We start from the raw sequence: 20,732 nt of genomic DNA on the forward strand, positions 1-20,732 counted from the left end.
GGGTCCAGGCGGCTATTTGTGGGGGACTGGTCGCTCGCGCCGTGTTTCGGTGGGCTGAGCGTGTCCTGGATCGGGAGTCTGATGACTGGTCTCTGGTGGATCAGGAGGTAGCGAAGATTGAGATGGCTGCCTCATTCCTCTCAGATGCTCTATATGACTTGGTGCGGATCTCGGCTAAGTCTATGGCTTTTGGCGTGGCCGTAAGGCGTGTTTTGTGGCTGCGCGCTTGGGCGGTGGATGCTGCGTCCAAAGCTAAGCTTACTAAATTTCCCTTTCGGGGGTCGTTTTTATTTGGGGAGGAATAGGATAAGTTGATTCAGACTCTGTCGGACTCGAAAGTGCCCCGTCTGCCGGAGGACCGTGCCCGCCCTGCGTCTAGGGGTGGTGCGGCCCGGGGGCGTTTGCGGGAATTTCGCAAGTATCGTCCTGGGCGTGGGGCTGCTTCTTTCCAGTCTCCGGGGTTTTCCCGGGGTCGGTTCTTCCAGCGCATGCAGCCCTGTCGGGGGGCAGGGAATCCCTCCGCCGGTTCCCCCGCTTCCCGTCCTGCACAATGACGCCTTGCCGGTGCCCCCTTTGGTTCCGGTGGGGGCCCGGCTGCGCGACTTTTTCCCCAAATGGGCCGAGATCACATCCGATCAGTGGGTCCTGGAGGTGGTGCGGGACGGTTATGCCCTGGAGTTCGCCCGCTCTCTGCCGGATTTTTTCCTCGCTTCTCCATGTCAGACTCCTGGGAAGACGCAGGCTTTTCGCCAGACCCTTCAGCGCTTGCTAGATCTCAAGGCAGTTGTTCCAGTGCCCCCGCCGGAGTGGGGCACGGGCAGGTACTCCATTTACTTTGTAGTGCCCAAGAAAGAGGGGACTTTTCGGCCCATCCTGGATTTGAAAGGGGTCAACAGGGCTCTCAAGATTCCTTCTTTCCGCATTTAAACCCTGCGGTCGGTCATTCAGGCGGTTCAGCCGGGGGAGTTTCTCACTTCTCTCGTTCTGATGGAGGCCTACTTGCACGTTCCCATTCGGGCCTCTCATCAGCGCTTCCTTCGCTTCGCGATCTTGGGTCGGCACTATCAGTTCTGTGCGCTTCCCTTTGGGCTGGCCACGGCTCCCCGGACGTTCACCAAGGTGATGGTGGTCGTCGCGCCAGCCTTGCGGTCGGAGGGCATCCTGGTGCACCCCTACCTGGACGACTGGTTGATTCGGGCAAAGTCGTTGCAGGAGAGCTACCGGGTTACGGCTCGGGTGGTGGAGTTTCTCCGGTCGCTGGGCTGGGTGGTCAACCTTTCCAAGAGTCGGTTGGTCCCGGCTCAGCGTCTGGAGTATCTTGGGGTTCTGTTCGACACCTCCTTGGGGGAAGGTCTTCCTTCCAGAGGCCCGGGTGAGCAAATTGCAATCTCAGATTCGCCTGCTTTTGGCGTCCCGGTGTCCTCGGGCGCGAGATTTCCTCCAAGTCTTGGGGTCAATGGCGGCGTCCCTGGACGTGGTGAGGTGGGCGCGGGCCCACATGCGTCCTCTTCAGTATGCTCTGCTCCGGAGGTGGTCTCCCCAGAGGCACGGTTTGGAGGTTCCTGTTCCCCTGCGTGGCATGGTGCGCTGCAGTCTGCGCTGGTGGCTCCGGACCCCTCACCTGGTTCAGGGGGTGGGTCTGGATCTCCCGCAGTGGACGGTGCTCCTTACGGATGCGAGTCTCCTCAGTTGGGGGGCTCAGTGTTTGGGTCACTCAGCTCAGGGTACCTGGTCCACGGAGGAGGCCTCCTGGTCGATCAACGTGCTGGAGACCAGAGCGGTCCGGCTGGCGCTGTTGGCTTTCCACTCCCTTTTGTTGGGCAAGTCGGTCAGAGTCCTGTCGGACAATGCCACGGCGGTGGCTTATGTCAATCGTCAGGGGGGCACCAAGAGCACTCAGGTGGCGCAGGAGGCGGCTCGGCTCATGGTTTGGGCGGAGTCCCATCTTCTGGACCTCTCGGCCTCTCACATAGCCGGGGTAGAAAATGTTCAGGCGGACTTCCTCAGTCGTCACTTCTTGGATCCAGGAGAGTGGTGTCTCGGCGCCGTGGCGTTTCAGTTGATAGTGCAGGCTTGGGGGCAGCCCCTGATGGACCTGATGGCCACGAGTGGCAACGCCAAAGTGCCCCGCTTCTTCAGTCGTCGCAGGGACGGTCTGGCCGAGGGTCTGGATGCTCTGGTTCAACCATGGCCAACGGAGGGGCTGTTGTATGTGTTCCCTCCTTGGCCATTGGTGGGCAGAGTACTGCTTCGTATTGTTCGCCATCCGGGGCTGGTGGTTCTGGTGGCTCCGGATTGGCCTCGTCGTCCGTGGTATGCGGATCTGGTGAGGCATCTGGTGGCGGATCCTCTTCCTCTGCCTCTCGTGTGCGATCTTCTGACGCAGGGTCCCATTCCCATGTTCGACCCGTCTCCCTTTTGTCTTACGGCTTGGCTCTTGAAAGGGGTCGCCTTAGTAAGAAGGGATATTCAGATAAGGTGATCTCTACACTTTTGGGGTCCCGGAGGCTTTCTACCTCTCGGGCTTATGTGCGGGTTTGGCGTCTTTTTGAGGAATGGTGCCGGGCGCGGGGAGTGGTCTCTTTTCGCGCTTCCCTGCCTAACATTCTAGAGTTCTTGCAGGATGGCCTGGATAGAGGCCTGGCTTGGTCTTCTCTCCGGGTTCAACTTGCGGCCCTGTCGGCTTTTCGAGGGTTGGTGTCAGGTCAGCGTTTGTCGGCTATTCCTGATGTAATTCGCTTTCTGCGGGCGGCCAAGTTGCTCAGGCCTCCCCTACGGCCCTCGATTCCCTCTTGGGATCTCAATCTGGTTCTCTCTGTTTTGGTGCGCCCGCCTTTCGAGCCGTTGGATGGCTGTTCGTTGAAGGACCTTACTCTGAAGGCGGTCTTTTTGGTGGCCATTACTTCCGCTAGGCGTGTTTCTGAGCTTCAGGCTTTCTCTTGTAGGGCTCCCTTTTTGGAATTTTCGAGGGAGCGGGTTGTCTTGCGGCCTGTTCCTTCCTTTCTGCCGAAAGTAGTTTCTCCTTTTCATGTCAATCAATCGGTGGTCCTCCCGGTCTTGGGTAGTCGGGAGGGCTCTTCTGAGCAACGGCAGCTGCGCAAGTTGGATGTCGGTCGGGTCCTTCGCTCTTATGTGCAGCGGACCCGGGAATTTCGGAAATCCGATCATCTCTTTGTCCTTCTGGCCGGTCCTCGTCGGGGGGCTGGCGCTTCTAAGGCTTCTATTGCGCGCTGGATCAAGGAGACGATTGCTTCCGCTTATCTTCTGAGACAGAAGCCGGTTCCGGAGTTTCTCAAGGCTCATTCCACTCGGGGTCAGGCGGCTTCTTGGGCTGAGTCGTCGCTCGTGCCTCCAGTGGATATTTGTAAGGCTGCGGTTTGGTCCTCCTTGCATTCATTTGTTAGATATTATCGGGTAGATGTTCAGGCGCGTCGGGACGCGGTGTTCGGTGAGCGTGTTCTGGTATCGGCCCTTCGGGGATCCCGCCCGTGAGAGGGACTGCTTTGGTACGTCCCATTCGTAAAGATTAACCTCTACTGGTCTGGAGAGTGCTAAAGAAGGAGAAATTAGGTTCTTACCTGCTAATTTACTTTCTTTTAGCTTCTCCAGACCAGTAGAGGTCCCCACCCTGTCTGTTGTTGTTGTTGGGGCTGTTTCGCGGGCAGTTTTTGTTTTTTGCTGCGGGTTCTAGTATTTTTCTAGGGCCGGGGAGAAATAAAGAACAGCGGCTGTGGCTCGGCTGGTTTAGCTGGCGAGCTGTGGGGACATTTTTCCTTCGGGTATTTCTCCTCTGCATTTTCCAACAGCATTTGGGTATGTTACTTGTTACTCCTATTCGGAGTGTTGTTTTCTTTCTGTCTTTCCAGTTCTTGGTTCTGCTTGGCTATTCGGCAGACTGAGGGAAATAGAGAAGGGAGTATAGTATATACTGTCCCACAGTTTTGTTTTCAGTCTCCACCTGCTGGTCATGATTGGATATATACCCCATTCGTAAAGATTAACCTCTACTGGTCTGGAGAAGCTAAAAGAAAGTAAATTAGCAGGTAAGAACCTAATTTCTCCTTCCTTACCCCTTCCCTCCCTCCCTTCTTTAACCATTATCTTATTATGGGAAAAAATTAAAATCAGTCATTGCAAAAATCTGTTAATGGTCCCCAAATCTTCTTGAACTTATCCATATATCCTTTTTGTGTTGCAAATGTACGTTCCATCTTATATATATATGGCAAACTGAGTTCCACCAAAAATTATAGTTCAATCTGTCATAATTTTTTTTTTTTTTTCCTCATCATCATTCCAAATAATATTGTATCATATGATATTGCAATATGATTTTCCATCAGTTTATTAATTTGTGGCCAAATTGAATTCCAAAAAGTTTTAATATAGGGACAATGATATAATAAATGATCTAATGTCCCTGGTTCTAAAAAAAAAAAAGTCAAATATCACCAGAAAATAACAAGCTTTTATTAATTATGACAGGGGTTGCCATTCAGCATATAACTAACAACTGGAAAAATTATAACAACCTAAATTATACATTTTGGTGGAATACAATATGTCATATATTTAAAATGGAAAGAACAATAGCAATACAAAGGGGGACATATACTAAATTTATAAAAATATGGGGGCCATTGACAAAATACTGTAATGAATAAATAGTAGGATTTCTCTTCTTCTTTTCTTCTTTTAAGGATCTTTTTTGTGACACACATGGAGGGGGGGTAAGGAAAATAATTTCTACATAATATATTATAATATATTATACAATATGTAATGTAGGAATGAAAAGTAATAGAAGGGTGAGGGGAGGGAGAGGGGATAAAATTTATTTAGAACATAATGCATTAGATATAAAGGTGTTATTGAATATTCATCAATTGTATTCTAACATGTTGTACACTTTCTGTAAAATTTGAAAATTAAAAATATTATATTAAAGTAATAAAAGGGTGGGGGGAGGGTGAGGGGGAAAATCAAATTTAGATATATAATGTATTAGATATAAAAGTGATACTATGTAGTTATCAATTGTATTTTAATATTTTGTACACTTTATGTAAAATTTGAAAATAAAAAATAATGGAAAAAAAAAAAAATCTGTCATAATTTTTCCAATTATGTGTAATTTGCTGTACTGCTACTCCAGTCAATATAAATAAAAGTTTATTGTTATTTGATGAAATTTGACTTAGAGCTCTCATTGCAGTACCAAACAAAATCGTATCATATGTCAAGGCTACCGGATTTTCTAACATCCTATTAATTTGAGGCCAAATTGATTTCCAAAATATTAATATGAATGGACAATAGAATAAAAGATGATCTAATAGATGCTGGCATTGTGAATTATGAAATGAATAAAGAATTATAAAAAATATATATATTTTTTTTAACTTTTTTTCAATAAATAAAAATCTGTACTCCACAGTGGACCTTTCCCAGTCAGAAAGACATAGACTCTCCATTATAGTCTCTCAAAAAATTTTGTTTTAAAACTAGAGAAATTGAGGGAATAATGATGCTCATGTAAGATGCTTAAACTAGAAAATTCTTGAGAAGATCAGAACACTTAATGCCAGAGATTTAACTGAAATAGTTTTAAAACAGAATATTTTTAACGCCAGACTTTTTTTTACTTGTTGCTTAGCAATGGTGTCTCTTAATGTTGCAGATAGTAGATAAAGCCCTTGAAGAGCCCAAGTATAGCTCATTGTATGCTCAGCTATGTCTGCGACTGGCAGAAGATGCACCAAACTTTGATGGCCCATCAACAGAGGGTCAGCCAGGACAGAAGCAAAGCACAGTAAGTTGCCCTTGCAAGGAAATCTAAACTGTATTGCTTTGTTCATAATCTTTATTAGCTCATTGTGCCAAGATGTAGCAATTTTTGTGTAACTTGTTTTAGACATTCAGACGCCTCCTGATTTCAAAACTTCAAGATGAATTTGAAAATCGCACCAGAAATGTTGATGGTAAGATTTTACAAAACTTGGAATGGTGAACTACTATTCTTTGTTTCGAAGGTTGTAGTTTTAATACATAATATTTCTTCCAGTATATGACAAGCGTGATGCCCCCCTCCTGCCTGAGGAGGAAGAACAGAGAACTATTGCTAAGATCAAGATGCTTGGCAACATCAAATTCATCGGTGAACTTGGCAAACTTGATCTTATTCATGAATCTATCCTTCATAAGTGCATCAAAACAGTAAGTATATATTTATGATTAGGAAAAAAATAATAATTCCTTTCTTAAGCTTCTCTCCAGACTGGCACAGTTCACTAATGGGTAATAGCTCACCATGACCAGCAGGTGGAGACTGAGACATAAACTTTTAGCTGTAGTACAAGTGGGCTGTACAGTCCCAAGTACACTCAGTCTGCTCTCAGTCTCCAGCGGATGGAGGTGGTAAGTGCCAGACTGAGCTTGGGGGGACCCTTTCAGGAATGTGACGGGTCGAATCCCTCTCCCCCATTTCCTCAACCTCCCAAAAATTTTTTCTATAGAGGTGCTACAGCTGTAAACCTTGCCACCAATACCAGCAAGGCGTATGGCTTAGAGAGCCATTGGGGGTTAGTTCAAATAAATTAAAAAAAAAAAAAAATCCTGAGGCAGTGCCGGTCTGAAGGGAAGCCTTCAATTGAATTTAATTGTTAACTAAGGTATAGATAAGGTATGGGGGTGGGTGGGATGGGAAAGATAATAATTGCTAATTGTTTTATTATTATTAATAAATGGGAGGGTGGGAAGGGATTCTTTTATATTTATATATTTTAAGGATTAAAAGTAAGATTGTCAAGTGATTTGTTAAAATTTTTCTGATTGGTTATTATACACTTGTAAGATTTGAAAATGAATAAAGATTTATAAAAAAATAAAGAATTTAATTGTTAACTGGCACTTTTTCTTTCATCTAGGGAAAAAGTGTTTGTTTCAAGTTTTATTAAAATTTGATAAAATGCTAATCATAAATACTAAGCGTTTGACAATAAAAATTAAAATGGGGAACGATCAACAAACTTAAAACACAACTGTGCTTACATGAAAACAGGAAAGTAGAGAGAAATACAAATTTAAAAAGGAGAGAGCGGATGCTATCACGACAGGGTAGTCCTTCAAACACATCCTAAATTCCTCCCTAAAATAGCTTTAGGGTTCCATCTACATCGTTTTGCCTGTTTTTTTCCCCAAAATCATGTTCCTATCTTAGAGAAGTAGCCCTTCACACCTTAGACTGCAAACATGCTCTAGCATGCTACATGGCCTGCACTAATCCACATAGAGGGTCCTCTCAGCGCTGTCACCTTTGATCCTAATAGGGTAGGAATTGCTGTTTTCAAAAGAACCATCTCCACTCAGCTAGCGGACTGTATCTCCTTTGCATATATTCATGCTGGGTCGACACTACAAAGTCGTGTGACAGCCCATAATATACAGGCTATGGCTGTCTCAGTAGCTCTTTTTTGCTCTGCATCTGTTGGAGAAATATGCAAAACAGCTACTTTGTTCTCAATCCAAAATTGACAGTTTGGGCAAGCAGTTCTGCAAAATCTATACTTAAAGTAAACTTTCCCTCTAACCCTATAGGTTTTCACCAAACTCCTGTATATTCAGTGTTTACACCCCCTCCCAATCTTGGCAGCTTGGGAGTCCCACATGTTGAGACTATTATGCCTACTTATCTCGGAGAAAGCAAAGATACTTACTTGTAGCATTTGTTCTCCAAGGATAACAATATTCTCACAACTCTCCTAGTTGGCTGCTTAGCTTTTTTTTTTTTTTTAATTGAATTGATGGTCTCATGAGCAGACCTCGGGTAGGACAAGGACCAGCATGCATGCAGAATGGGCACTGTCTAAATATATAAAGTGACAATGCACTTGGCAGTGTCAGTACTATACCATATGAAAATGTATGCCTGCTGTCCTCAGAGAACACTTGCTACAGGTGTATTTGGGGGGAAACTATTCACTTGTGCTCTTAGGAACTTGGAGCCTCTGTATTGGCTCACAGAGCTTTTATGGCTAGATTTTTTTTTTTTTTTAAATTCTTTATTCATTTTAAAACTGACAAACAAGTAATTAATATATATATATATATATTTTTTAAATCTTTATTCATTTTCAAGAAAATCTTTAACTAATCACTTGACAATCTTACTTAAATTCCTTCAAACATATAAATATAAAAGAATCCCTACCCACCCACCCATATTAATAATTAACAATTATTATCTTTCACATTCCCAGCCCACTATATTTAATCTAATACTAAGGTGTTTAAGATGTCTGATCATTAGAATAATTAATCAATGGCCCCCAAATCTTTTTAAACTTGTGATAATTTCCCTGTTGCATGGCAAGCACTCTCTCCATTTTATAAATATGACATACTGAATTCCACCAAAAAGTATAATTCAGTTTAGTGTAATCTTTCAAGTTTCCAGTAATCTGCTGAATGGCAACCCCTGTCAATATTAATAGAAGTTTATTATTATTTGCAGAAATTGGGCTTTTAAATCTCATAGATGTACCAAATAATATAGTATCATTTGAAAGGGCAACATGATTTTCTAACAGTGAATTAATTTGGGACCATTACATTACTAAAAAAATATACAGCACTTGACATTCTTATACATATAATCCATTAAAGTAGAAATTATAATCCTTCCCCCCCCCCACCCAACAATTCTTCAATGAAAATTTTCATAATACATACATATGGCTAGATTTTTGTTCCCTGGGCCAGTAAATTTTGTTGGAATGGATGTGGGATTTTGTAAGATTGCCACTAGAGGTCATGGCAGCCATTTTGAGAGCAGAGCCAGCATGGGTGAGAGTGACTGGGGATCACTTATGTTCTGACTACACTCCTATACCATCAGGGATCATAAGAAAAGCCCGAGGTGGGCATCTACAGGTGGGTGGACAAAGCACAAATTTTTGGCTTCTGCTGAAAACAATCTGTATCTGTTGAAACCATGGCTGTATTCTTGCAGCCAAAACTGGCAGAAAAAATTTTTGGCCAGGTTTTGGCACATAAACTGAAATTTTAGTTGGCCTCTAATTGGAGTCATCTGCTCGGCCATGGTAGGAACATTAATAGCTGAACTTTGGCTAGATATGGGTCCATTTTGGTCACTAGATTTTACTGTGTAACAGCAGGCACCTCCTCTTATCAACCCCAGGTGGGACACTGCTTCTGCAGCATCTCCATCTGGCCTAAGGAGCAGAATCATGACCTGTTAAAGAAGAAACCTAGGTTCAGTTATGGCAGTATGCACTAGTTGAATTACCAGGCCAGCCTGTTTTTCATGAATGTTAATTTTGGCATCTCCTAATATTCCATGCAAATGTGGATACTATCTGCTATTGAAAGTGGTTTGCATTTTAGCTTTTGGAAAAGAAGAAGAGAGTCCAACTTGGAGATATGGGGGAGGATTTGGAGTGTCTCTGTCAGATAATGAGGACAGTGGGACCTAGACTAGACCATGAAAAAGCTAAGGTATGTCTTCCTTCCCCCCCAACTTATCTTAATTTCTTTATTTTACATTTTCTTAAATTCCAACTGAAACTGGTAAATAAGACATTCTTCTTTAGCACTCTCCAGACCAGTAGAGGTTAACTTTACGAATGGTATATATCTAATCATGACCAGCAGGTGGAGACTGAAAACAAAACTTTGGGACAGTATATACTATCCTCCCTTCTCTATTTCCCTCAGTCTTCTTTCAGTCTCCAGCAGGTGTTGAGTGATCTGTACCCATCTCTCTTGGTAGGGCTGTTGGAATTTGTTTAGGGGTTTATTGTCCCTGTTTTTGGCCGGACGGAGCTTGGTCGGGCCCTGTTTGGGGGTTCGTCCGACCTCGGGGGTGTCAAACCCGGCGGGTCACGAGCGGGGTCCCTCCCCCCACTTCCTCCACCTCCCCACATTTTTTTAGAGGAGCCTCAGCAGTAAGCCTTGCCCCCTAAGTCAAGCAAGGCATATTGCTTCGAGAGCCTGTGAAGTCTGTTCTGTAAAAAAAAAAAATAAATAAAAAATCCTGAGGTAGTGCTGGTCTGAAGGGTTGTTTCCCTTTAAGAAAACTGTATTTTACTGTATTTTTTCATGTAACCAGCACTTTTTTATAGCTAGGTCGCGTATGGAGCAATTGTGCCCTTCTCCGGGGGAGTAGGCCACAATTTTAGTCCAGCCGCGAGGCACTCGCGGCCGGCCTGAACTCGGCGGTTTGGGTCGGTGAGGTGGTGGAGCTCCGTCGGCAGCGGCTGCAGGCGCCCAGAGCTCCCCGCCGATGGTGCCTCGCGAGTCGGCTTGGAGCAGTGGGGAAGCCCGGTCTTCCACAACCGCCCACGGAGGGATTCCCCGAAGGATTCCCTCTCAGCTGATTTTTTGACAGCTGATGCCGACTTGCCTGTCTTAGCGGCTGAGACTGTTCAGTCTTCTCAGCCGCTACAGGCCATGGAGGGAGCATTTTTGGCGGGAACTTCGCCATTTTCTTTGTCTGGCCCCTCCATTTTGTCTGCAACCTCAGGTGACCTTCCCCCTGTATGGCGAACACAGGGGCAGGTTTCAGCATGGACCCCTGCTGGGGCAGGGAGTCCCTGGGGACCCCCAGGGGTTTTTTGCCCCCAATTTATTTTCTTTCTTTGTGCGGACTTTTGGGGGTCCCACGTGCGCCTGGGGGGTTTCGGGGGGGGTTTCCCTCCGCGCCCCCTATGGCTTTGCCTCCCTCTTTTCGTTTGGCGTCCCCTCTTCCTCCTCCCTCATCCAAGCGCCCGCGGGGGGGCTTGGATTGCGAATTGGTGGGCGGAGGAGCGTGTTGGCCTGGTTGAGGACCTGGCTGCTTTGGCGGGCTTCCAGGATCCTCTAGAGGGGACGCCTGTTGGCAGCGGGGCGGCGGGTTTCCCGTCTTCCAGAGCAGATGCGTCCGTGGTGCGCTTTTTTATTCAGAGGGATGAGCTTTTAGACCTGTGTAGCAGGTCTCCTTGGTGCTGCATTTTTGCAGTGGCGCCGCCGGAGACCCCGCGTATGGGGGCCCCTCTGCTTCAGGGGGTCTGTCCTGGTTCCCGCTCTTTTCCTGTGCGTCAGGATTTGCGGGATTTTGTGTTGGCGCAGTGGCCTATGGGCGCAGTTTCGTTTGGTGTGCGCCTTGGCTCTTGGGTATCCCGTCCCGGAGGGAGGTAGGGCTACCTTAATTTCGCCAATGGGGAACGCGGTGGTCTCGGCACTTCCTAAGCGGCATACCGTGCCTGTTATGGACGGTTCTGCTCTTAGGGTCTCGGAGGCGCGTGCGTTAGAGACTCTTCTTAAGTATGATTTTGATGTCTCTGCCTTTGGGGTCCAGGCGGCTGTTTGTGGGGAGCTAGTCGCTCGCACCGTGTTTCGGTGGGCTGAGCGTGTCCTGGATCGGGAGTCTGATGACTGGTCTCTAGTGGATCAGGAGGTAGCGAAGATTGCGATGGCTGCCTCGTTCCTCTCAGATGCTCTTTATGACTTGGTGCGGATTTCGGCTAAGTCTATGGCATGGCCGCGCGGCGTATTTTGTGGCTGCGCGCTTGGGCGGCGGATTCTGCGTCCAAAGCTAAGTTTACTAAAGTTCCCTTTAGGGGGTCTTTTTGTTTGGAGAGGAATTAGATGAGTTGATTCAGACTCTGACGGACTCGAAGGTGCCCCGTCTGCCTGAGGACCGTGCCCGCCCTGCGTCTAGGTGTGGGGCTGCCCGGGGGCGTTTGCGGGAATTTCGCAAGTATCGCCCGGGGCGTGGGGCTGCTTCTTTCCCGGCTCAGGGTTTTTCCCGGGGTCGGTTCTTCCAGCGCATGCAGCCCTTTCGGGGGGCCCGTCGGGGGGCAGGGAATCCCTCCGCCGGTTCCCCCGCTTCCCGTCCTGCGCAATGACTCCTTGCCGGCGCCCCCTTTGGTTCCGGTGGGGGCCCGGCTGCGCAAATTTTTCCCCAAATGGGCCGAGATCGCGTCCGATCAGTGGGTCCTTGAGGTGGTGCGGGACGGTTACGCTCTGGAGTTTACCCGCTCTCTGCCGGACCTTTTCCTCGCTTCTCCATGTCAGACTCCATGGAAGACGCAGGCTTTTCGTCAGACCCTTCAGCGTTTGCTAGATCTCGAGGCAGTGGTGCCGGTGTCCCCTACGGAGTGGGGCACCGGCAGGTACTCCATTTACTTTGTGGTGGCCATAAAGGAGGGGACCTTTCGGCCCATCCTGGATGTCTCTCGATCTGACGGAGGCCTACTTGCAGGTTCCAATTCGGGCCTCTCATCAGCACTTCCTTCGCTTTGCGATCTTGGGGCGGCACTTTCAGTTCTGTGCGCTTCCCTTTGGTCTGGCCACGGCTCCTCGGACGTTCACCACGGTAATGGTGGTCGTCGCGGCAGCCTTGCGGTCGGTGGGCATCCTGGTTCACCCCTACCTGGACGACTGGTTGATTCGGGCAAAGTCGTTGCAGGAGAGCTCCCGGGTTACGGCTCGGGTGGTGGAGTTTCTCCGGTCGCTGGGCTGGGTGGTCAACCTTTCCAAGAGTCGGTTGGTCCCGGCTCAGCGTCTGGAGTGCCTTGGGGTTATGTTCGACATCTCCTTGGGGAAGGTCTTCCTTCCAGAGGCCCGGGTGAGCAAATTGCAATCTCAGATTCGCCTGCTTTTGGCGTCCCGGGGTCCTCGGGCGCGAGATTTCCTCCAAGTCCTGGGGTCAATGGCGGCGTCCCTGGACGTGGTGAGGTGGGCGCGGGCCCACATGCGTCCTCTTCAGTATGCTCTGCTCCGGAGGTGGTCTCCCCGGAGGCAAGATTTGGATGTTCCGGTTCCCCTGCGAGGCTTGGCGCGCTGCAGTCTGCGCTGGTGGCTCCGGACCCCTCACCTGGTTCAGGGGGTGGGTCTGGATCTCCCGCAGTGGACGGTGCTCCTTACGGATGCGAGTCTCCTCGGTTGGGGGGCTCAGTTTATGGGCCACTCAGCTCGGGGCACCTGGTCCGCGGAGGAGGCCTCCTGGTCGATCAACGAGTTGGAGACCAGAGCGGTCAGGCTGGCGCTGTTAGCTTTCCACTCCCTTTTGCTGGGCAAGTCGGTCAGAGTCCTGTCGGACAATGCCACGGCGGTGGCTTATGTCAATCGTCAGGGGGGCACCAAGAGCACTCCTGTGGCGCAGGAGGCGGCTCGGCTCATGGTTTGGGCGGAGTCCCATCTTCTGGACCTCTCGGCTTCTCATATAGCCGGGGTAGAAAATGTTCAGGCAGACTTCCTCAGTCGTCACTTCCTGGATCCAGGAGAGTGGTTTCTCGGCGCCGGAGCGTTTCGGTTGATAGTGCAAGATTGGGGGCAGCCCCTGATGGACCTGATGGCCACGAGTGGCAACGCCAAAGTGCCCCGCTTCTTCAGTCGTCGCAGGGAAGGGCTGGCCGAGGGTCTGGATACTCTGGTCCAGCCGTGGCCAACGGAGGGGCTGTTGTATGTGTTCCCTCCTTGGCCGCTGGTGGGCAGAGTGCTTCTTCGCATTGTTCACCATCCGGGTTTGGTGGTGCTGGTGGCTCCGGATTGGCCTCGACGTCCGTGGTATGCGGATCTGGTGAGGCACCTGGTGGCGGTTCCTCTTCCTCTGCCTCTCTCGGACGACCTTCTGATGCAGGGTCCCATTCCCTTGTTCGACCCGTCTCTCTTCTGTCTTACGGCGTGGCTCTTGAAAGGGGTCGCCTTAGCAAGAAGGGATATTCAGACAAGGTGATCGCTACACTGTTGGGGTCCCGGAGGCTTTCTACCTCTCGGGCTTATGTGCGGGTTTGGCGTCTCTTTGAGGAATGGTGTCGGGCGCGGGAAGTGACCTCTTTTCGCGCTTCTCTGCCTAACATTCTAGAGTTCTTGCAGGATGGCCTGGATAGAGGCCTGGCTTGGTCTTCTCTCCGGGTTCATCTTGCGGCCCTGTCGACCTTTCGAGGGTTGGTGTCAGGTCAGCGTTTATCGGCTCTTCCTGATGTGATTCGGTTTCTGCGGGCGGCCAAGTTGCTTAGGCCTCCCCTACGGCCCTCGGTTCCCTCTTGGGATCTTAATCTGTTTCTCTCTGTTTTGGTGCGCCCGCCTTTCGAGCCCTTGGACGACTGTTCTTTGAAGGACCTTACTTTGAAGGCGGTCTTTTTGGTGGCCATTACTTCTGCTAGGCGTATTTCTGAGCTGCAGGCTTTCTCTTGTAGGGCTCCCTTCTTGGAGTTGTCTAGGGAGCGGGTCGTCTTGCGGCCTGTTCCTTCCTTTCTGCCGAAGGTTGTTTCTCCTTTTCATGTCAATCAATCGGTGGTTCTCCCGGTCTTGGGTGGTCGGGAGGGCTCTTCTGAGCAACGGCAGCTGCGCAAGTTGGATGTCGGTCGGGTCCATCGCTCTGATGTGCAGCGGACCCAGGAATTCCGGAAGTCCGATCATCTCTTTGTCCTCCTGGCTGGTCCTCGTCGGGGAGCTGGCGCTTCTAAGGCTACTATTGCGCGCTGGATCAAGGAGACGATTGCTTCCGCTTATCTTCTGAAACAGCAGCCTGTTCCGGAGTTTCTCAAGGCTCATTCCACTCGGGGTCAGGCGGCTTCTTGGGCTGAGTCGTCGCTTGTGCCTCCGGTGGATATTTGTAAGGCTGCGGTTTGGTCCTCCTTGTATTCTTTTGTTAGACATTATCGGGTAGATGTTCAGGCGCGTCGGGACGCGGTGTTCGGTGAGCGTGTTCTGGTATCGGCCCTTCGGGGGTCCCGCCCGTGAGAGGGACTGCTTTGGTACGTCCCATTCGTAAAGTTAACCTCTACTGGTCTGGAGAGTGCTAAAGAAGGAGAAATTAGGTTCTTACCTGCTAATTTACTTTCTTTTAGCTTCTCCAGACCAGTAGAGGTCCCCACCCTGTCTGTTGTTGTTGTTGTTGTTGGGGCTGTTTTCGCGGGCAGTTTTTGTTTTTTGCTGCGGGTTCTAGTATTTTTCTAGGGCCGGGGAGAATTAAAGAACAGCGGCTGTGGCTCGGCTGGCTTAGCTGGCGAGCTGTGGGGACATTTTCCTTCGGGTATTTCTCCTCTGCATTTTCCAACAGCATTTGGGTATGTTATTTGTTACTCCTGTTCGGAGTATTGTTTTCTTCCTGTTTTCCAGTTCTTGGTTCTGCTTGGCTATTCGGCAGACTGAGGGAAATAGAGAAGGGAGGATAGTATATACTGTCCCAAAGTTTTGTTTTCAGTCTCCACCTGCTGGTCATGATTAGATATATACCATTCGTAAAGTTAACCTCTACTGGTCTGGAGAAGCTAAAAGAAAGTAAATTAGCAGGTAAGAACCTAATTTCTCCTTTAGCACTCTCCAGACCAGTAGAGGTTAACTTTACGATTGGGTATATATCTAATCATGACCAGCAGGTGGAGACTGAAAACAAAACTTTGGGACAGTATATCCTAGCCCCTCCTCTCTATTTCCCTCAGTCTTCTTTCAGTCTCCAGCAGGTGTTGAGTGATCTGTACCCATCTCCCTTGGTAGGGCTGTTGGAATTTGTTTAGGGGTTTATTGTCCCTGTTTTTAGCCGGACGGAGCTTGGACGGACTCTGTTTGGGGGTTCGTCCGACCTCGGGGGTGTCAAACCCGGCGGGTCACGAGCGGGGTCCCTCCCCCCACTTCCTCCACCTCCCCATATTTTTTTAGAGGAGCCTCAGCAGTAAGCCTTGCCCCCTAAATCAAGCAAGGCATATTGCTTCGAGAGCCTGTGGAGTCTGTTCTGTAAAAAAAAAAAAAAATCCTGAGGTAGTGCTGGTCTGGAGGGTTGTATCCCTTTAAGAAAACTGTATTTTACTGTATTTTTTCAACTAACCGGCACTTTTTTACAGCTAGGTCGCGTATGGAGCAATGAGCACTTCTAAAGGGAAAAAGTGCTCATTGTGCTCCAGACGCGAGGCACTCGCGGCCGGCCTGTGCAAGCGGTGTTCAGGCCGGTGCGGTGGAGGAGCTCCGTCGGCAGCGGCTGCAGGCACCCAGAGCTCCCCGCCGATGGTGCCTCGCGAGTCGGCAGGGAACGGTGGAGAAGCCCGGTCTTCTCCGTCCGCCCACGGAGGGATTCCCCGAGCCGCCGACGGTCGGGTTTTAGAGGATTCCCTCTCAGCTGATATTTTGACAGCTGATGCCGGCTTGCCTGTTTTAGCGGCTGAGACTATTCAGGTCTCTCAGCCGCTGCAGGCTGTGGAGGGAGCTGTTTTGGCGGGAAAGACGCCATCTTCTCTGTCTGGCCCCTCCATTTTGTCTTCCACCTCAGGTGACCTTCCCCCTGTTTTGGCTAAGCAGGGGCAGGTTTCTGCTGGGTCCCCTGCTGTGGCAGGGAGTCCCTTGGGACCCTCGGGGGGTTTTTCCCCTGATTTTTTCTTTTCATTATGCAAAGCCTATTTTCAGGCGGCTGGGGGTCCCGGTTGCGCCCAGGGGGTCTCGGGGGGTGGGGTTTCCTCCGCGCTCCCTGCGGCTTTGCCTCTCTCGTCTGACGTGACGTCCCCTCCGCCGCCTCTCTTGTCCAAGCGTCCGCGGGTGTCGTGGGACGAGGATTTGTGGTCGGAGGAACGTGTCGGTCTGGAGGAGGACCTGGACCCTTCTGAGGAATTCCAGGACCCTCTGGAGGGGACGGAAGCTGGCGGCGGGTTGTCGGGTTTCCCGTTCTCCAGTGACGAGGCGTCCGTGGTGCGCCTTTTTCAGAGAGATGAGCTGCCTGACCTTATTCAACAGGTTTCTTCGGCTTTGCGTTTTGAGGACGCGCCGCCGGAGACTCCGCGTGTGGGGGACCCTCTGTTACGAGGGATCCGTTCCGTTTCCCGCTCTTTTCCTATGCATCAGGATATTCGGGATATTATTCTTGAGCAGTGGAAAACGCCGGAGACGCCGTTTCGGCTGGCGCGCAGCATGGCTCGCCTGTATCCCATTCCTGAAGGGGATCGGGCTACGTTAGCTTCGCCAGTCGTGGATGCGGTGGTCTCGGCTATTTCCAAGCGGCATACCGTGCCTGTTGAGGGCGGTTCTGCCTTGCGGGACTCTGAGGAGCGCAAATTGGAGACCATCCTTAAGCAAAATTTTCAAGTCTCTGCCTTTGGGGTCCAGGCGGCTATTTGTGGGGGACTGGTCGCTCGCGCCGTGTTTCGGTGGGCGGAGCGGGTCTTGGATCGAGAGTCTGACGACTGGTCTCTGGTGGATCAGGAGGTAGCGAAGATTGAGATGGCTGCCTCATTCCTCTCGGATGCTCTGTATGACTTGGTGCGGATCTCGGCTAAGTCCATGGCTTTTGGCGTGGCCGCAAGGCGTGTGTTGTGGCTGCGCGCTTGGGCGGCGGATGCTGCGTCCAAAGCTAAGCTTACTAAATTTCCCTTTCGGGGGTCGTTTTTATTTGGAGAGGACTTGGATAAGTTGATTCAGACTCTGTCGGACTCGAAAGTTCCCCGTTTGCCGGAGGACCGTGCCCGCCCGGCGTCTCGGGGTGGTGCGGCCCGGGGGCGTTTGCGGGAATTTCGCAAGTATCGCCCTGGGCGTGGGGCTGCTTCTTTCCAGTCTCCGGGGTTTTCCCGGGGTCGGTTCTTCCAGCGCATGCAGCCCTTTCGGGGGGCCCGTCGGGGGGCAGGGAATCCCTCCGCCGGTTCCCCCGCTTCCCGTCCTGCACAATGACGCCTTGCCGGCGCCCCCCTTGGTTCCGGTGGGGGCCCGGCTGCGCGACTTTTTTCCCAAATGGGCCGAGATCACGTCCGATCAGTGGGTCCTGGAGGTGGTGCGGGACGGTTATGCCCTGGAGTTCGCCCGCTCTCTGCCGGATTTTTTCCTCGCTTCTCCATGTCAGACTCCTGGGAAGACGCTGGCGTTTCGCCAGACCCTTCAGCGCTTGCTAGATCTCAGGGCAGTAGTTCCGGTGCCCCCCCCGGAGTGGGGCACGGGCAGGTACTCCATTTACTTTGTGGTGCCCAAGAAGGAGGGGACTTTTCGGCCCATCCTCGATTTGAAAGGGGTCAACAGGGCTCTCAAGGTTCCCTCTTTCCGTATGGAAACGCTGCGGTCGGTCATTCTGGCGGTTCAGCCGGGGGAGTTTCTCACTTCTCTCGATCTGACGGAGGCCTACTTGCATGTTCCTATTCGGGCCTCTCATCAGCGTTTCCTGCGCTTTGCGATCTTGGGTCGGCACTATCAGTTCTGTGCGCTTCCCTTTGGGCTGGCCACGGCTCCCCGGACGTTCACCAAGGTGATGGTGGTCGTCGCGGCAGCCTTGCGGTCGGAGGGCATCCTGGTACACCCCTACCTGGACGACTGGTTAATTCGGGCCAAGTCGTTGCAGGAAAGCTCCCGGGTTACGGCTCGGGTGGTGGAGTTTCTCCGGTCGCTGGGCTGGGTGGTCAACCTTTCCAAGAGTCGGTTGGTTCCGGCTCAGCGTCTGGAGTACCTCGGGGTGCTCTTCGACACCTCCTTGGGGAAGGTCTTCCTCCCAGAGGCCCGGGTGAGCAAATTGCAGTCTCAGATTCGCCTGCTTTTGGCGTCCCGGTGTCCTCGGGCACGAGATTTCCTCCGGGTCCTGGGGTCGATGGCGGCGTCCCTGGACGTGGTGAGGTGGGCGCGGGCCCACATGCGTCCTCTCCAGTATGCTCTGCTCCGGAGGTGGTCTCCCCAGAGGCACGGGATGGATGTTCCGGTTCCCCTGCGAGGCTTGGCGCGCTGCAGTCTGCGTTGGTGGCTCCGGACCCCTCACCTAGTTCAGGGGGTGGGTCTGGATCTTCCGCAGTGGACGGTGCTCCTTACGGATGCGAGTCTCCTGGGTTGGGGGGCCCAGTGCCTGGGTCACTCAGCTCAGGGAACCTGGTCCACGGAGGAGGCCTCCTGGTCGATCAACGTGTTGGAGACCAGGGCGGTCCGGCTGGCGCTGTTGGCTTTCCACTCCCTTTTGTTGGGCAAGTCGGTCAGAGTCCTGTCGGACAATGCCACGGCGGTGGCTTATGTCAATCGTCAGGGGGGCACCAAGAGCACTCTGGTGGCGCAGGAGGCGGCTCGGCTCATGGTTTGGGCGGAGTCGCATCTTCTGGACCTCTCGGCCTCTCACATTGCCGGGGTAGAAAACGTTCAGGCGGACTTCCTCAGTCGTCACTTCTTGGATCCGGGAGAGTGGTGTCTCGGCGCCGAGGCGTTTCAGTTGCTAGTGCGTGCTTGGGGGCAGCCCCTGATGGATCTGATGGCTACAAGTGGCAACGCCAAAGTACCCCGCTTCTTCAGTCGTCGCAGGGACGGTCTGGCCGAGGGTCTGGATGCTCTGGTCCAACCGTGGCCAACGGAGGGGCTGTTGTATGTGTTCCCTCCTTGGCCATTAGTGGGCAGAGTACTGCTTCGCGTTGTTCGCCATCCGGGGCTGGTGGTTTTGGTGGCTCCGGATTGGCCTCGTCGTCCGTGGTATGCGGATCTGGTGAGGCATCTGGTGGCGGATCCTCTTCCTCTGCCTCTCGGGTGCGATCTTCTGACGCAGGGTCCCATTCCCATGTTCGACCCGTCTCCCTTTTGTCTTACGGCTTGGCTCTTGAAAGGGGCCGCCTGAGTAAGAAGGGATATTCCGACAAGGTGATCTCTACACTTTTGGGGTCCCGGAGGCTTTCTACCTCTCGGGCTTATGTACGGGTTTGGCGTCTTTTTGAGGAATGGTGCCGAGCGCGGGGAGTGGTCTCCTTTCGCGCTTCTCTGCCTAACATTCTAGAGTTTTTGCAGGATGGCCTGGATAGGGGCCTGGCCTGGTCTTCTCTTCGGGTTCATCTGGCGGCCCTGTCGGCTTTTCGGGGGCTGGTGACAGGTCAGCGTTTGTCAGCCATTCCTGATGTGATTCGCTTTCTTAGGGCGGCCAAGTTGCTCAGGCCTCCCATAAGGCCCTCGATTCCCTCTTGGGATCTCAATCTGGTTCTCTCTGTTCTAGTGCGCCCTCCTTTCGAGCCGTTGGATGGCTGTTCGTTGAAGGACCTTACGCTGAAGTCGGTCTTTTTGGTGGCCATTACTTCCGCTAGACGGGTGTCGGAGCTACAGGCTTTCTCTTGTAGGGCTCCCTTCCTGGAGTTTTCGAAGGAGCGGGTTGTTTTGCGGCCTGTTCCTTCCTTTCTGCCGAAGGTAGTTTCTCCTTTTCATGTCAATCAATCGGTGGTCCTCCCGGTCTTGGGTAGTCGGGAGGGTTCTTCTGAGCAACGACAGCTGCGCAAGTTGGATGTCGGTCGGGTCCTCCATGCTTATGTGCAGCGGACCCGGGAGTTTCGGAGCTCCGATCATCTCTTTGTGCTTCTGGCGGGTCATCGTCGGGGGGCTGGCGCTTCTAAGGCTACTATTGCGCGCTGGATCAAGGAGATGATTGCTTCCGCTTATCTTCTGAGTCAGAAGCCGGTTCCGGAGTTTCTCAAGGCTCATTCCACTAGGGGTCAGGCGGCTTCTTGGGCTGAGTCGTCGCTCGTGCCTCCGGTGGATATTTGTAAGGCTGCGGTTTGGTCCTCCTTGCATTCATTTGTTCGGCATTATCGGGTAGATGTTCAGGCGCGTCGGGACGCGGTGTTCGGTGAGCGTGTTCTGGTATCGGCCCTTCGGGGGTCCCGCCCGTGAGAGGGACTGCTTTGGTACGTCCCAATCGTAAAGTTAACCTCTACTGGTCTGGAGAGTGCTAAAGAAGGAGAAATTAGGTTCTTACCTGCTAATTTACTTTCTTTTAGCTTCTCCAGACCAGTAGAGGTCCCCACCCTGTC

At 51.4% G+C, this 20,732-nt stretch overlaps 1 protein-coding gene across 1 annotated transcript in view; it reads left to right on the forward strand.

Moving 5' to 3' along the window:
- EIF4G2 (eukaryotic translation initiation factor 4 gamma 2) overlaps nucleotides 1-20,732 on the forward strand; it is a 126,049-nt gene that overhangs the window by 21,013 nt on the left and 84,304 nt on the right. Inside the window, exons 7-10 of the mRNA XM_033928780.1 lie at nucleotides 5,681-5,812; nucleotides 5,915-5,981; nucleotides 6,065-6,216; nucleotides 9,406-9,516. Of these exons, the coding sequence (XP_033784671.1) occupies nucleotides 5,681-5,812; nucleotides 5,915-5,981; nucleotides 6,065-6,216; nucleotides 9,406-9,516 (462 nt within the window). The remainder of the gene's footprint in view (nucleotides 1-5,680; nucleotides 5,813-5,914; nucleotides 5,982-6,064; nucleotides 6,217-9,405; nucleotides 9,517-20,732) is intronic.

The sequence above is a fragment of the Geotrypetes seraphini genome, chromosome 19, assembly GCF_902459505.1.
Source record: "Geotrypetes seraphini chromosome 19, aGeoSer1.1, whole genome shotgun sequence".
Taxonomy (NCBI): domain Eukaryota; kingdom Metazoa; phylum Chordata; class Amphibia; order Gymnophiona; family Dermophiidae; genus Geotrypetes; species Geotrypetes seraphini.